Source organism: Lissotriton helveticus, chromosome 12 (genome assembly GCF_964261635.1).
Source record: "Lissotriton helveticus chromosome 12, aLisHel1.1, whole genome shotgun sequence".
Lineage (NCBI taxonomy): Eukaryota > Metazoa > Chordata > Amphibia > Caudata > Salamandridae > Lissotriton > Lissotriton helveticus.
The window spans coordinates 681,957,552-681,974,980 of record NC_136073.1 but is presented as its reverse complement, the minus strand read 5'-3'; the positions used below and the strand labels follow the sequence as shown (position 1 = coordinate 681,974,980).

General features: G+C 44.9%; 1 protein-coding gene across 6 annotated transcripts in view; it reads right to left on the bottom strand.

The window, feature by feature from the left end:
- Positions 1 to 17,429, bottom strand: part of LOC144799177 (C-type lectin domain family 18 member A-like) — a 901,971-nt gene that overhangs the window by 134,782 nt on the left and 749,760 nt on the right. For all 6 annotated transcript variants that reach the window (XM_078670425.1, XM_078670423.1, XM_078670422.1 and 3 more), the window contains 2 exons: positions 6,415 to 6,507; positions 4,398 to 4,504 (listed from right to left, as the gene is read on the bottom strand). In XM_078670425.1, coding sequence (XP_078526551.1) covers positions 4,398 to 4,504; positions 6,415 to 6,507 — 200 coding nt within the window. The remainder of the gene's footprint in view (positions 1 to 4,397; positions 4,505 to 6,414; positions 6,508 to 17,429) is intronic.

Below are 17,429 nucleotides of genomic sequence, written 5' to 3'. Positions count from 1 at the left end.
CTTAAGATTTCCAGGCTTTTTTCCAATTGTATACGACTCCTACCACTTGCTCTTACAATGATAAAATATTGATCCTCTTCACCCATCAGTTTCAGTCATTTGTGAACTTCATCTTGTCGTATTTCTGCAGCAATCTCAAACTCTCTTATGTCCAGCTGCAGTTGATGTCAGCTTTTCTTTCAGATTAGTTTGGCATATGACACATCTTTCTTTGTTGAAGGAGTCCTCAGATTTTTTAGTTAGCAACACTCCATAAGTCGGTAAAGATCCTCTGCTATCACCTGCTTCTCTCATGTTTACAAATTTGAATCAAGAGAAAATCTGAAACAAAAACATTATTACAATAAATTACCAATATGATGGCTAAAACACAACAACATAGAGCCGCCATTTTGAAAAAAAGGCGGAAGGATTGCTCAGAGGAGTTGCTTTCTGTCTCTATAAGACCACATAACCCCGAAAACCTTTCTTTTGACACCAAAATGAAATGTATAAGTCTCAAGGTTCCTGAAATATTACATCATCACTGGAACACATCTGCCATTTTTAAAAACTTAGTCCAGAAAAATTTGACCCGGATTAGTAATGTCTCCCCAAGTTAAATTACTTCTCTAATGATACAATACACAAATACAAAAAAAATAATCTCTAGATAATATTTATTTTTACTGAGGTATAACAAGGGGCCAGGACTATATAGGGTTTTAAGGGAGTTTTCTGGGTTTAGGGGTGGGTAAGGGAATATGGTGGTAAGGGTGTTTTATGGTTAAGTAAGGGCACAGGAAGATAGTGTTTTTAGAGTTTAGGGGTGGTAAGGGCATAGGGTGGTAAGGGTGTTTTTAGGGCCCAGAGTGGCTAACGGTGTTTTTAGGTTTTGATGATGGATAAGGGAATAGGATGGTAAGGTAAGGTTACAAAAGGGGGGGGGGGGTTGCCCCCAAAAAGAAAATATATATTTTTATAATTAACACAAATTAGAGAAATGGGTTATGGGGATCCCAATACACACATGTGTGTGTGTATAATATATATATATATGGGTTTCACTTATCCCGTTATGTTATGCTGATTTTTATAGCGCACAAATCCCCCGAGGGGGTATCCTGGCACCCTTATATAGTCTTACCTCGTGTTGTAAACGTATGCCTAGTGTAGGTATATGAGTGGTAAAGCCAATGCAGGTTAAAGGCACTGCGTGGTGAAGGATGCATGGTAAAGGCATCAGTTGTAAACACATTTGTGGTAATACCATACTACCGCTAGCAATGATCAGACCAGCTAAAGGAACAGAAACAGTTACTATAGACGTGTACAAAGGACCTGCTCCTCATACCAGACGAGAACCATCTCTTTGGACTTCTATACAGCTGCTGCTCACCCACCTAGAGAAAGAGAGGGGGATCTCACGAGATTGTATTTCAATGGATTATGTATTTTGACCATAGTCAACAAGGGAAGGAGGGCAAATTGATGTCCAGTACTAATAAAATGATATTTGGTATCCTAAAGTTTGCACTTCTTTGCCCCATATAATCATCGAGAAACATCACGTTTAGTTTCCAATGTATGCAGACACTCTTGTCCATCTTTCTCTAGAGGGCACATCTGAGTACCAACCTAACATTTCTCTGTGTGGCTACAGCACCTATTTTTTGGATGTCAGAGAGCTTCTTGCTCTTGAATGCGCCAAAAAAGAGGGCATGCAGTACGGCCCACAGCCATTTGAAAGGGCCCAGATCCCAGGAAGATCCCTGAGTGCTAATACAAAAGGAACCAGGACCAACTAGTATTTAGAAGCTCTCTTGCCAGATTCAACACCTAAAATCAAAGTACATCTCACACAGCTTGGCTCATGCCTTGCTTCTGGGCTCTGTCATCTCCATAAAGGGATGGAAGAAGTTGTGTGTTGTACAGATTATAATTTGAAATGCACAATCTTTACTCAATATACTATCAAAAAGCGATCCACCAGCCCAATAATGAGTACCGGCAGTTAATCATTAAGGATGCTGCTGAGAAGCCCTGCCTGGAGTTTAAGGCAGGGTGAAACATTTCCAAAAATGCATTTTAGCTGGGGAATTTGAGGGAGTTACACTGCACCATTTCTGAGCTGATGTGATTGGAACATTTCAAAGCATATGTGACTGTGGAACAGCTAAGGGGATTGCACTCTTGCAATTCTAGGCTGATGGCACAGCAGAGCCTAGGAGAGGATGTCAGTGGTGCACTTTGAAACTGATAAAACTTGTTCCATTTTGGGATGAAGGATCTGGGACGAAATGAAAAGGGGGGCATTTCTGATTGGACGATATTGGAACATTTCTAACGTAAAGGCAATGGAGCCTTTTAGATGTGATGGCACAAACTCATTTCTTTTTGTGTGTGTTTTTGTTTGAACAAAATATGTTGCCATATTAGGGCATATTTAGGATGTTGGCAATGGGGCACGGTAAGCTGGTGACAATGGAGCACTTTTGTGTTGCTGAACTGGGCAGCCATCAACTGCTTTTATTGTCCTGTTCAGTGTTGATAGCCCTGAGGCACCACAGGCTGGGCCCTGCAATACTCCTGAGAGGATGGCACTCAATCACTGAGGCATCCCACAGATAATGGCACTGCATGTTTGAGCGAATGATACTGGGCTATTTCTGGTACTGGCCAATTCTGAGCTAAGAACAATGGGGCATTTTATGTGTGCTGGCAATAAGTCACATCTGATCTAATGTTACCAGCATATTTCTAAGGCTCTTGTGGCATTTCTAAAGAGATACAAATTTGGTATTTCTGAGCTTGTGGTACTGGGATATTTCTGGGCTCATGGAACTCTGGCACTTCAGGCCTAGGGCACTTAGACAAACATTAGGGTAATGCAACTGGGGAATTCCTGGGACCTTGCAAGTGTAGCGTTCCTGTTTTGTTTATACAGGGCCATACTTCAACTGAAGGCACTCAGACATTTGCCAGGTAATGGCACTGTGGTATTTATGGGCTGAAGGTCCAGTTGGAGGGATTTTGCCCAGGAACAGACCTATGCTAGGGACAATAACCATCAGAATGCAGGGACTAAATCACCATACTACCTCAGTATCTATGAGCCCAAGTCCGACTAGCTATAGTGCCTCACTGGTCTTCCTAACCTTTCCAGAGAAACAAACACATTTGCACCCCAGAACACAACACTCTTGACCCACTCCGGGATAGCGGCAATTTGACACACCCTTTCACTCTCACTCGTACCTGTCCAGAATAAAATATACAAGAGCCATGACGGAAGTTTAGAATATTTATTTAAACTACCATTCTCTGAGATGCAGTATTTGTGCGACAATTGGGAAACAAATGCATAATAAAAATATTGTAAGCATGGTTAACAAACCATAGATCACAAACGTCCTGTCATATTAAAAGACATATAGCCTAACCTCCTCCTCTACTGAAGCTTAATGATTATATATTATAGATCTCTGGGATAAGTGGCAGACCCCGCACCATAGCATGCAAAGATGGGTGTTCTACATCTCAGCTAATGCAGCAATCTTGCCTCAGGACCTTTGCTCAGTGTTTTAGAAACCCTGCTCTCAGTTATATGAAAAGGTATGTTTGCTCACAAATATCAGCTGCACTCTCATGTTATGTCTAGGTGCTAGTGCCTGACCAGAAAGAATAACAAGGGGTATTGCTGTTTGACCTTGTCTATGGCTTTCAGACTAAATCCCAGAAAAAGAGCAAGGTGCGAAAACCTATGTAGGTTCTGTGTGAAAATACAATCTGGCACAAAAAGAAAGCGTGTTTATATAGTAAAGTGTTCGAAATTAAATGTGGCCTACAATGTGCACAATTAGGCTAACATAGGGAAAACTACAATGGGCAATGCATGAAACACACAACAGACCAAGACTTTAATGGTCAGCTGGCCAGGAGAGTTGATGGCAATGTGGCATTTCCCAGAAAATGTTCTGAAACCCTATTGGGTAACAATGATTACAAACCCAGCATATACCTCTCAGGATTATTTAACTGGTATTTCAGGTTTTTGATTATTGGATGTGCCCTGGTATGGCCATATACCTTATCCCAAAATGCTGATCCCTTTGACATTCCTATAAACATTTACAAGTCAAAAGAGATCACTAGCTGGTTGTAGCATCTTGAAATTGTCTGATGTGTTGCTCTAAAGTGCCAATTTTCTAAACTTCTCAACCCTGTTTATGTAATTTAACCGAAATTGTGTCAAATACAGCATGTTTCCCATCAAGGAAATTGCTCCCAAGGTTACATCTGTTAGGTCAATTTTTCTGCACTGGGGCACAACCAAAAGCAATAACAGGGGCACTGCTAAGACGTTTCAAGTGACTTCCAGCAGTGTTACCACCAACTGAGATAGCACTGGGTTCTACCTGACACTTGATTTTCGCTCCGTAGTAGTTGTCCGCCTCGGAGGAGACCTGGAAGCAGTCCCCGTCTATCTGAACATCACAGCTGTGAAAGGGGAATTCCTCCTTAGCTGCACAAGAGAAGCAGATAGTGAGACACCGGATCAGATTGGCTACTAGCAAGGTCACACAATTTCTCTCAAAGTACTTGCAGTGGTTCTACAAAGTGAGTTACGTCCTCTGAAACGGGCTCTGCCCGTGGCAAACACCCACAAAACTCGCTTCAGAATAAAAATGGAGGCATGTGTGTGAATGAACCTCAGCAGTCTAACCTGCTTGTCTACTGTGTATTTGCCTAAAGTATATTTAGCATGCGGTACAGGACTTAGCAACTGCGCTCACAGACTTGCTGATTCTAAGAGGCAGAGCTTGTGCTGCTCTATGGCTGAATCCCACAGTAAACACTGATTCACCTCAATCTGATCTTCCAGCACAGCAATTACTGCTATGTAAAAACAGGATCAGCGTGCACTTCTGTTAACTCCAATTTCTAAGCTTTCTCTGTTATACCAGGACTTGGGAGAAGGATTCTTCAGAAGAAAATTATTTTTAAAAATGTGCTCCCAAGTCCTCCATTTTTCCAGGACTCTTCAAGGAGAACCAATGGCTTTAACTGCTGCCCACTTCCCTTAAGAGTAACACTGACAGTCTTGAATCAAAACCACCCTGTAAGAATTGTACAGTCCATTTTGTAGCACTGCTTTCTTACACTAAGGGGGTTATTACGATAGGGAGTGGATGGACCGCTGCCTGCAATCGTGGTGGTCAAGAGACAGACCAACAAGTAGGCGGTGGTCTGACCGTCGCCTTACAATGCGACCGCTGAGCTGGTGGTCTCCAAGTGCTCCTTTTCACAGTGGCTTGTGCTGCGGCCCAGAAAAAGGGCCCCAGCACAAGCCACCATGAAAATGGAGCACTTCCTTCACATCCATGTACAGTGTGCATGCGCCATGTGGTGCATGAAGGTGCGTGGGATGGGCACTACATGTGCCCCCAGGGCAACTTTGCATTGGCCCACGGTGTACGGGGGCCCTGTTTGGGGGCCTCCAAATCCATTTCCAAAAGACTTTTCATAGCAGTCTTCCTGCCATGGAAAGGCTGTCAAAAAGGGATATCAAAATCCCTACGGCGATGCCTGCCTCAGCACTGCTGCCATTCGGGACTATGATTACGACCGCTTCCCAATCGGAATCACTGATCCTGGGGAGGAGGCGCTCTTACCCCTGGCTACTGTGGGTCCAATTGCCGGTACTGTAATCTGGCGGTTTGGACCGAGGGTCTGTCGGCTGGAAGACCGCGACCTACCGCCTGTCGCTGGTGGTCCGCCCGCCATCATATTCAGGCTCTAAAAGTTACAAAAGAAGACTACCAATGATAATCTTAGGCCTTAGCAGTGAAACCCCCTCTGGATTCTTGTATGGATAATGTGAAGGAGTTAGAGATTTTAATGTTCTGTTGACCCCAGGTTCAAACTCCATAGCAAGAGTTGAAGTCTCTTCAGAGACAGCAGAGACCACTGAGTGTTCTTCACTGAACAAGGCTGAATTAGAAGAATCCATCCTGGACTCAAGACTATTAGTGTCAACAGTAAAGTGGTGTCTGGGGGAGGTGTGGAACACCTTAAAATGTATGTACTGGGACAAGAAATGACATTCAGAGTAACAAAGATTTCAATCAGTAATCAAGACATCACTCTCTTGTTCCCGCAAACGTTGGCTCTCCAGCTCCTGGTGGATGACACCAACATTTTTAAGGGGGAGAGGGACGTACAAATGTTATTTTTTAAACACAATTTAAGGTCAGCTGTCCCTTTTCGATATTTTCACGAAAAAAGCAATGTGATTTCAAATATATTCAAGTTTGTTACTGTGTGTTTCACCCACATCAGGTTTATCCAAAGTGCATAAAGGCATGCCATATTTAATTTTTAAAAAGCCTAAAGAGGAGCAGTATTAACACATGACAGAAGCAGCAAACTCACTAGCACACTGGGGGCCTCCATACCCGACGTCACACAGGCAGGAGCACTCGTCGGCCTTAAACTTGCCATGAACACACTCCACGCTGCATTTCACTGGAAAAACAAAGGAATAAATACAACAGATTATTTTACTGACGTTAATAACTAGAAAAAAGTTTTACAGTGCCCTCAGCCCCTCCCAAAAGTTGAATTCAGATCCTGCACCACCAGTCCCACCGCTGTCTCTCTGAACAGAGTGCGTTTCTGTGTCATGGCTGACGATTGTTAAATTAGGGAGGCCCTGAATCCATGTTGCGGTGTCAGTCAGTGGTCTAGCTTATGGACACACATACATAGTGCGGAGTATGGGAAATCACAGCGACTGCACACCAATGGTTCCATGCTTCCTTAAGTGAAAGCGCCAAAGGGTAACCAAGCCCTTTTTTTGCATCATAAATCTGCAAACTAACATGAGGTGTTTCACAAGGGTCTCTTCTTTCACCATACCATTTCAATGTCAACATCGCTCAGTTGGCTAATCTAATTTGCTCCTTTGAACTCCATTTTTATATGTATGCATGTGGCAACTGAATCCTCCTAAAGGTGAAGACAGGTTGGGCGTCGGGCAGGTTTAAAATAATGCATGTGGGAGGTGGAGGAGAGAGCTGAGAACTGCTGGCCAAAACTTAACTACGAGTCAGCCATCTTGTTTGCTTGAGGGATGGTGGATCCATGGAAATCTACATTATGTCCTAACCTAATAGGTGAACGTCCTGGGCCATTTAGGGCAGACAGAAATCAGGACCACAAGATCGATGCAAATCTACAACTTAGAGAACAAGGAGGAGCAGATATGTCAGTGTGAAACTATTGAAAAAAAACTCACCACAGATTGACACTGTATGTCGGGGCTGCCTTTGCGGTATCACAAACAGATTACGGAAATCAAGTTATGGCCTAGTGTCTAAATAACAGACTACAAGTCATCCAATCCCATGTGAATATTTATGTAATATTGTACCCATGAAGTCAGGAATTATGACTTGGCCTTTAATGTCAGCTGTTCAGCGGAGACAGAAAGAGGGGACGAGTTACTGTTGGATGGGAGGGTAGTTTGGAGGGAAAGAGTGTTCCAGCTCAGTTGTGGTGTAAAGCGGTGGGACACTGTACTGTGGCACACAGCCTGAACTCCACCGGCACGTGCGTTGGTACAGTGAGGAGCTCTTGTGACACTGTAATGAAAGGGATAGGTTACTTACTTTGTAAGCATCTACTTGTAGCATGTAGGGCTGTAGATTCACATGCTTAGCACTATCCTGCCATTAAGTGATGGGCTCGGGTGATTACAACTTGTTTTATCGAAGAAGTCTTTGAGTCACGAAGTATAGTGACTCCTCCTCCGGTGTGTAATGCGCATGGGGCTTGGCTCCTTTGTTAGATTGTTTTTGGCTCATTGGATGAGCATTAGAAAAAGGAGCAATAAAGTGACAGAGCAGTGTGTATAATTGTGAATGTGTAAATTTGGTTTCAAAATATTATGAAGTAATGCAACCAAAAGCTTATGGGAAAGAGGGCGGGTCCATATAAATCTACGGCACTACACGCTTCGAATAGATGCTTACAGGGTATATGACATATTCCATTTGTAGCACGTGTTGGCAGTAGATACATATGCTTAGCATCGAATGTAAATCAGTTCTCTCTTTTGTGGCGGCAAGCGATTGGTTGAAGTACTTGTTTGAAATCATGCTTTAAGTACAGCTTGACCCACTCTTGCATGTTGATGGTTTAAAAACAACACAGTAGTATTTTGTAAATTATGTGGGTTATTCCATGTTGCTGCTTTACAAATATCCTTCATAGGGATATTCCTTGGAAAGCCATAATGGCTCCTTGTTTACGTGTTGAATGAGCCCTTGGTGGTATTTTAAGCACCTGTGATACAGCGTCGTCCCCTACCTCTCCGATACAGCGTCCTCCAGCAAGATCCCCTGCCTCAGAACCCGACCCTGTAGCGTCCCTGACAACCGGGACTCCACCCCTCTGTCCTTCGTTGTAGGACCCAATCGAAACTGGGGTGAGACCGGAAGCACAATCCCGTGACCCCGGAAGTCCCTCCCTAATCCAGGAGCCGGAACACGGAAAAGACGGAGCCGAGGAGGGAGGAGTGTTCAACGCGGAGAACTCGTGGCAGGAGGCTCGAACGAACACGGAACCAGAGGAGGCGACCACGGAAGAGGAGGGAGACTTTGGAGCGAGGACTGGTGGAGTCCGCAGGAGGTGGCTGGGGAGCGGCCGCAACTCACGCCTGTTATTCCGGTCCGCCACTGCCCCACGATCACAGCACCCTTTTGGATTTTTGATAACATGTCTGAATGCATCCGACTATCTATCTAGCAATTCCTACTTTGGATATTGGTGCCCCCTGGTGAGATTTGTTAAAAGCAGCATAAAGCTGTTGTGTCTTTCGAAAATAATTTGTTCTGTCAATGTAGACATGATATCCCTTTTAACATCTAATTTATGTAGGGCCCGCTCTGCTACTTTGTTTGTTTTACTATAAAAACACTGGTAACTATATGGTGTGACTGTGTGAATGGTTGAGACCACTTAGGTACACATTTTGGATTAGTTCACATAATTAATTTTTGGGGTACATTTTAAAGAAAGATTTCTGCAGACGAAGTGCCTGTAATTCCCTTATCCTTCAGAGAGAAGTGACTGCCACAAGAAAGGCAACTTTCCAAGTTAGATATTGAGGTTGACATGAGTGAAGTGGTTCAAAAGGAGGCCCCATAAGCCTTGTAAGGGCAATGTTCAAGTTCCAGGCTGGGGCTGGTGGAGTGGAAGGTGGGATAACTCTTTTTAGTCTTTCCATGAATGCTTTGAATACTGGTATATTAAACAGGGACATACATTCCCTGGTTTGCATGTAGGCAGCTAGTGCTGCTAAGTGTAACCTGATAAATGTGTAGGCAAGCCCTGCTTGCTGCAGATGGAAAAGATACCCTATAATGTATTGTACTGTAGGTGCTAAAGGATAAATGTGTTTATTGTACAGAAATGTGCAAATCGTTTCTTTTTTAAAGTGTACCATGCTTTAGTAGTAGGCCTATTAGCTTGTTTAAGGATATCTATACATTTGTGTGGTCATTTTAAATGCCCAAATTTTAGGATTTCAGGAGCCACATCACTAGATTGCGTTGTTTGGGATTAGGGTGCATCACTCTTCCTTGATCTTTAGTTAGTAGGTGTGGCCAAAGAGGCAATTCCTTGTGTGACACTAAAGACAGTTGCAGTAGGGTTATGAACCATGCCTGCCACGCCCATGTTGTGGCAATTAGGATTAGTATTACAGATGTTTGTGTTAACTTTTGAACTACATATGGAATAAGTGGGAGAGGAGGAAAAGTGTAAGCAAATACTCCTGAACAATTCATCCATAGAGCATTGCCCTTGAATTGGGGGTGGGGGAACCTGGAGGTGAAGTTTTTGCATTTGGCGTTGAGATGAGTGTCAATCAAGTGTATGTCTGGCGTGCCTGATCTTTTGACATAAGAGTGGAGTATTGACACATTGATCTCCCACTTGTGCATCTGCTGATGTATCCTGATGAGCAGATCTGCAAAGTTGTTGTCTACCCCAGGTAGGTATTCTGTTAGATGTGGATTTTGTGATAGATTTCCCTGTACCAGATGCACTCTGATAGGAGGGATAGCTGTGAGGAATATGCCCCCCCCTGTATTTTAGTACAATGCATTGCAGTCATATTGTCTGTTCGTATTAGCAATACTTTCTGGTGTAGGTGATTGCGAAAAGCTTTGAGTGCTAGCTGAATTGCTAATAACAGTAGATGACTGATATGAAGATGTGTTTGAGCTATTGTCTACAGACAGTGAACTTTGAGATCCTGCATATGTGCTCGTCATCCCGGGAAGGGATGCATATGTGGTAATTGTGATTTGTGGAATTGGGGCTTTGTAGGGCCAGCCTAGCAACAAGTTGTTGTTATTCCACCACTGCAGGAAAAAATTAGTTGGTGGCCATACACACACTAGATCCTGTAGATGTCCTTCCACTTGAGACTACTGAGATTTCAGAGTGCGTCGAAGGGGACGCATATGTAGACAGGCGTGTAGTACTATGGCTATAAAGGAAGACATCATGCCTAAAAGCTATTGTTCGGATCAGAAATGTGTTGGACTGGAGAGAAAAATCCAAGCTCTGGCAAAGGCCTTGGTGAGAAATGAAGCTTCGGTCCTGGAGCTGCTATATCAACGTCCAAACCTGGTGGTGTAATAAACAATCTAATAAAGAAGTCAAGCAACATGCGCAATACATAACGGAGGAGGAGTCCCTATAGCTCGTGACTCAACGACTTCTTCAAAGAAATACAACTTTTAAATGTCCGAGCCAACACTAGATGGCAGGATAATGCTAAACATATGTATTTAGGACCAACACATGCTACGAATATACACTGGCATGGTGGATAGGACATTCCAGAGAAGCCCTGGCACATCGAGTGCTGTTCTGGAATCACCAGGCGATGTGGCAAAGAAGAAAACAAGTTATTACCTGTTACTTCAGTTATCCAGTATTGGTATCTTTCATAGATTCACATGCCTGAATAATTCCCCGTCGCCGAGGCGGGAGTCCCACGGTATATAAAAAAGCAGTGCCAAAAGTAAATTACAGTAGTAGGCCCTATGAGAAGGCCTGAGGCCTAGATTGTAGTAGCCTATCTACCTCATTATGCTAAAAAGACCAAAGTCTTTGCTCCAACCAATCAGCTCACAGCACCCTCTAGAACCCGCTCTGCAGAGCCAGTTTCCCTCAGATTTTCGTTAGCACAAGTGGGAATGAGTATACCAAAATTAGAGAACTGACTCTCCGGGGAGGAGGGTGGGTGCAAGTGAATCTATGAAAGATACCAATACTGGATAACTGAAGTTACAGGTAAGTAACTTGTTTTCTTATCCAGTATTGGGGTATCTTCCATACATTCACATACCTGAATCAGAATAGCAAGCAGTAAGCCAGGCAAAAGTCGGTTGCGGATGGTGGGAGACTTATCGTGTTACACCCCCATAAACTTATGTTTAACAACCAACAATTGCAAAGTAAATGATTTACTAATAAAAAAAAACCATGACTAAATTCCAGAGTAGTCATATAGTATTCCACAGGGAAGGTATATTAGCATAACATAAACAAGTAAACTGTAATACATGTATTTCTTTTATCTTTACAAAAATATTGAATAGTTTAGTTATAAAATGAACCAAACATTGTTACCTGAATATGTTCTTATGGAAACAGGTGACGTAAAACCGCTTGACCAACTGCCGCATCCTCTTGATTTGCTGATTCCAGGCAGTAATGTCTTGTAAAAATGTGGACATTCTTCCATGTCGCAGCACGGCAAATGTTCTCTAGCGTCACTCCTGCAAACAATGCTGTAGACGCTGCCACAGCCCTTGTAGAGTGAGACCTTACAGGCCTTTGTAGTGGTCGGTTAGCCTTAACATGGCAGAAATGGATCGCAGAGGCTATCCATCTGGAAATTGTGGCTTTAGTGACCGCTTTTCCCAGTGTAGTTTGGTCATAAGCCACGAATACTGATCTGACTTCCTGAAGTTCTTTGTTCTTTGAAGATAACACTTTAAACATCGTTTAATGTCCAAAGAATGTAGTGTTCTTTCCGCCGGGGTTGTAGGATTTGGGAAGAAAACCCGCAATTTCACTGGTTCATTCAGATGGAACTGAGAAGGCACTTTGGGTATGAAAGTTGGATTCGTTCGAAGAGTGACATACTCTTGAGAAAAATGTAAGAAAGGTTCTTTTATAGTGAAAGCCTGAATTTCTCCTATTCTCCTGGCAGAAGTTAGGGCTAAAAGTAGGGCGACCTTCCATGTCAAGAATTTGAGGTCGGCTTTGTGGATCGGTTCAAACGAGTGCTTTATCAGCTGTGAGAGAACAGTGTTGAGTTCCCATTCCGGTGGTGAAGGTTTAACTGGAGGATAAGTCCGGAAAAGACCCCTCATGAATTGTTTTATTAGCGATGAAGAGCATAGTGATGGAGTGTCAGCCACTTTCCTGAAACGGGATAAAGCCGCTAAATGGACCTTTATGGACGAGAAAGAAAGACCAGAGCGAGCCAAATGTAAAAGATAAGGCAGAATTTTTTCCGTTTCAGCTTCGATAGGGTGTAAAGAGTTTGAAGTACACCAGGAGTAGAAACGCTTCCATTTGAGACGAAAAGTCTTCAACGTGCTCTGGGCTCGTGCTTTCTTCAAGATGTCCCGGCAGTCTTGAGGAATTTGGAGGTGTTGAAATTCTAAGAAGTTAGGAGCCATGCGTGTAATTTCAGAGATTGGGGGTCTGGGTGAAGTATCTGACCCCCGTTGCGTGACAGTAGTGTTGGAGCCGGTAGAAGTTTGATTGGAGGCTCCTGTGACAGCAACAAGAGCTCCTGAAACCCATATTGACGAAGCACTCTGGGAGCAATTAGAAGGAGACGGCAGCTCTCCAATTTCATCTTGCGCAACACTCGTGGAATCAGTGCGATCGGAGGAAAGGCGTAAGCATAGATCCCTGACCATCGCATGGACAGGGCATTCCCTCTTGATCCCTGTTGAGGGTATCTGCTGGCGTAATTCCGGCATTTCTTGTTCTGCTGTGTCGCAAATAAGTCCAACATTGGTTTGCCCCAAGTCTGAAACACTTTGATCAATTGCGTGTTGTCCAGCTCCCACTCGTGGCAATCCGACAAGGATGTGCTTAGTTTGTCTGCCAGGGTATTGTGCAGACACCTGACATGTTCCGCCTTGAGAGTTCTGTTGTGAAGCGTCAGCCATTCCCATAACTCTTGAGCCTCTTTTGATAGTGTAGCTGACCTTGTCCCTCCCTGTTTGTTTACCTAAAACATGCTGGTGGTATTGTCCGTTCCGACCTGGACTGAAGACCCCGCGATTCTGGGGAAGAACGCTTGTAGAGATAGAACGATGGCTCTCAACTCTAGACTGTTGATGTGGCATTTCTTGTGTTTCTGAGACCATTTGCCTTGCACCTGCAAGTCTTGGAGATGGCCTCCCCAGAACAGAAAGTGACTTTCTTTTTGATAGCTTTATGGCCAATGCCTCTAGACGGAGCTGCCAAGAATGCCTTGCATTGTATTGTGTCCAGACAAGCTCCTAGGAAAAGCAGGATTCTTCTCGGGATCAAATGAGACTTGTTTTCGTTGACAGTGAGACCTAGGGATGCAAAGAGATTGCGGCACACTGTTATGTCGTTCTGCACCCTGCATTTTGATGGACCTTTGACTAGCCAGTTGTTCAAGTACGGGAAAACCTGGATCCCTGATGAGCGTAGTGCTGCAGCTACCGGGGCCAGGCACTTTGTAAAAATCCTTGGAGCCGACTTGAGGCCAAATGGGAGTACTTTGAATTGATAATGGGCGCCAGCCACAGTGAAACTGAGATACTTTCGATGTTTTGGGTGAATTGGGATGTGGAAGTATGCGTCTTCTATGTCCAAAGAAGCCATAAAATCTCCCTGGTTGAGGCAATTTAAAATTTCCGAAAGAGTGACCATGCGGAAACCCTGCTTCTTGAGATATTTTTGAGATTGTGCAGGTCTAGGATCGGTCGCCATTCCCCTGACTTCTTTTTTATGAGGAAAAAACGGGAATAGAAGCCTGTCCGCCTCTGATGTACTGGAACTTTTTCTATAGCGTTCTTGAGGAGCATTGAATGAACTTCCTTGAAAAATAAGTGAAGACGAGGGGGAGGGGGACCCCTGGGCGGAGTTATTGGTGGTTTGGTGACAAACTCCAGGGTGTGACCATGTTGAACTAAGTCCAGTATCCACTGATCGGATGCAATCCGCTGCCACTATTTTTGAAAGGCAGATATCTTCGTGCCCACAGGGAGGGAAGGAAATAATGTTGGCGCCCGGCTGATCTCACTGTTTTCTGTGAGTGTCTCGCCCTTGATTGTTTGTGCGCTTTCGTCCGCCTTGGCGAGAGAAACTAGCTGTTCCGGACTGGCGATAAGAAGACTGATAATTTTGCCGGTACTGAGGCTGATATTGTCTGCCTTGTTGGTAGTAGCTTCCTCTAGAGGAGTATCCACGTCCTCTAGCACCTCTAAAAGATCCTCTCTTATACTGTAATGAACCTAGGGATCTTGTGGTGTAAGTATCCGTCTTGATTGCCTGGAGAGCCTCGTTGATGTGTTTCCAAAAAAACTCTTCGTCATAAGCCATGTCCAGGATCTTTAGTTGGACTTCGGGCCTAAAGGTGGTAGCCTTTAGCCAGCCCTGTCGTCTGAGAACTGCAGCTCCTGCCAGCTGTCTAAAGTTCGTATTTGCAATAACCAAAGCGCAGTCGATGGTTTCTGCAGCTGCACGTTCCTCCTCCATTAAGATCTTGCGTGCCTCCTGCCTTTTATCCTCTGGGAGTTGATTAATCATACCAGCCATCTCGGACCACATTTGGCGATCATAGCGCCCTATAATTGCCGAAGAATTTGCAGCTCTGATCGAGGCAGCAGCTGTGAGAAGTTGGCCTGGTATGTATATGATGTTCGCTATTCTAGTGAGCACCTTGCACCAGTAAAAACAACCCTAATGGTGATGGTTGTAAAGTCAACCTTATAGACCAGCTATCCTAGTGGTAGCATGGACAAAGCAGTCTTAGGCTAAACTCAAGAGGGCATGTGAAGCCAGATGTTTTACCATATGTAACTCCTTTAATACCAAGTGAAAGGACACCACACAGGTTGTATATCAAAATATATATGTATTTATTTCTAACACCATCCTCTGAACTCTTTATGAGGTCAGAGGCACAAACACATAACAAGATACTCAGTTATAATACAATAAGTTGCACAAAAGTGGGGCACTTCGAACCATATACTAAAATAGTGGTATAAGAACCACGTCACAAACAAAGGATCGGCCTAGGGCCTGGAGAATCGCTGGGGCTACGCTGTACTACCAAAGGATAGGGAGCAGGAGGCCCACGGGATGCGCGTGCAGTGTCTTTACACGCACGCGAGTTACCATAGAGCTAGAATGGAAATGAAAGAATTGGAAACTAGTTCTTTTAGGTCACTTCCGGATGGACAAGGAGAAAGCTACTTGAAAGTTAGGCACTTGGATAGTAAATACCCACAGGAGCACCGAAGTACTCGCGTTACCTCACCCACAGGAAGCGGGTGCATAGGTGTCAAAGTGTGTCGGGTTTCGTCGCTGAATCCTATGGAGCCTTGAAGAAAGATGCTGCAGGCGACCAGGAAGGAAGTGTCTGGGTGGATCCAAGGGCGGATCGAGGATGAAGAGTACCTGAAAGCAGAGGAGACAGAGTCTGGGTCACTAGCCAGTGACCAGGAAGGAACCAGGAAGGAACCAGGCGATGTCGCGAAGCAATCAGGTGATGTCGTGAAGCTTGTCTCTGCAGCCACGTGGACCAGGAGGTGTCGACGACGACCAGGAGCTGGAAACGGACTGTCCCACGAAGGCTCTCACTGTCGGCGGTGTCGGCTTCCGGACTGGAGTCAACAAGCCTTGGCAAAGGCAACCCACGCAGGAATCGAAGATGGCTTACGGATCAGAACAGAAGGTCTGATGGACTTCTCCTTTTCAGGGAAGCAAGGGCCAGTCTGGAGCAACCAGACCAGCGGTGTAAATCAAAAGGTTCGTCGTCACAGATGCCACTAGCCAACGGGAAAGTGACCGGACAGACGCGTCGAGAAGGAAAATGCAGAAGGGCCCCACGCAGTACTCGTGGAGTGTGGAGGGCTGATCTTCGGTGCAGTTGGTGACGGGGCTGGGGCTTCTCAATCCCCAATGCACAACTTCGAGGGTGCCTCAGAAGTTGCACAGAAAGCAATTTGCTGGCTTTCCAAGATGGCCGGTCCCACGTCTCTCGTCGCCTCCACGGGTCTCAGCTTTGCTGTGGATCGAGCTGTTGGAAGTCTGGAAGTCTGGGTCTTGTCAGGCTCTGTGCTTGGGCTCCGGCGAGAGCGTCGACAAAGCAAACCGTTGATCGCTTGTTGGTGCCTGCTTAAACAGGGTGGTCACTCCTTGGCCACAAGGGAGATTCTTCAGTCTTCTATCTTCAGGTAGAACGTCGAAGGTCCAGAGTTTCATTTCAAGTTTCAGTCAGGATAAATCTAAAGTCTTGGGACTCAGCTCCTACCTATATACCAAATTTAGGAGCTGGATTACCTGCTAGGTCCCTCCTATGGGTGGGACCAGGGAAGGGGGTGGTTACACCCCTTTCCCTTTGTCCAGTTTCGTGCCAGAGCTGGGGCTGGAGTGCCCCAGCACCGGTTTGAACCAGACTATGCATGGGACACCTTGTGTGCCCCAGGCAGTGTCTCATTTCATTCAGCCTTCCCTGCCCCAATACACTATGGCCTGTCTGGGGTGGTGCTAGCACTTCCCAAGACAGGAAACCTATTGTCCAAGCCTCCCTCGCTGGAAGGACTCCCAGCAGCAGGAGGTCAGACTTGTGTCTGTGGCAGCAGCATCCATTTTGTGATGCTGAGGCTCAGGTTAACTTTAACCGTGATTAGTAGGAACAAAATGTCTCCTCCCTCTAGAAGGGTGGAATGCTACTCCCGTCGCCAGAACTGGCGAGGGGGTAGTATTCCAAAGCGTATGACACCTTACACGACATGTTTTGATAAAGCCAAACCAAAGTTAGCAATAACCGCAAGGATAATGCACTTAAGAGTATATGGTATGGCTATATCATAGAACAGCTATAAGGACATGGTTCAGAAAGCTGCACACAGGCTCAGCTCATGCTAGAGCACCATCTCACATAAAACCAAGCACTCTGCCTTCAGGATTGTTAAGGCCTGCCATAGGAGTGACTTATAGGTACATATGTGTCTACATATAATGGTAGGTATAGGAATACTATAGCTAAGCAAGGGGTGATTACACGCCCTTGCCCCAGCTGAGTGATCAGCCAGTTGTGTCAGTTTGGATGGCCAGCCAGGGGTGGCAAAAGATATGCT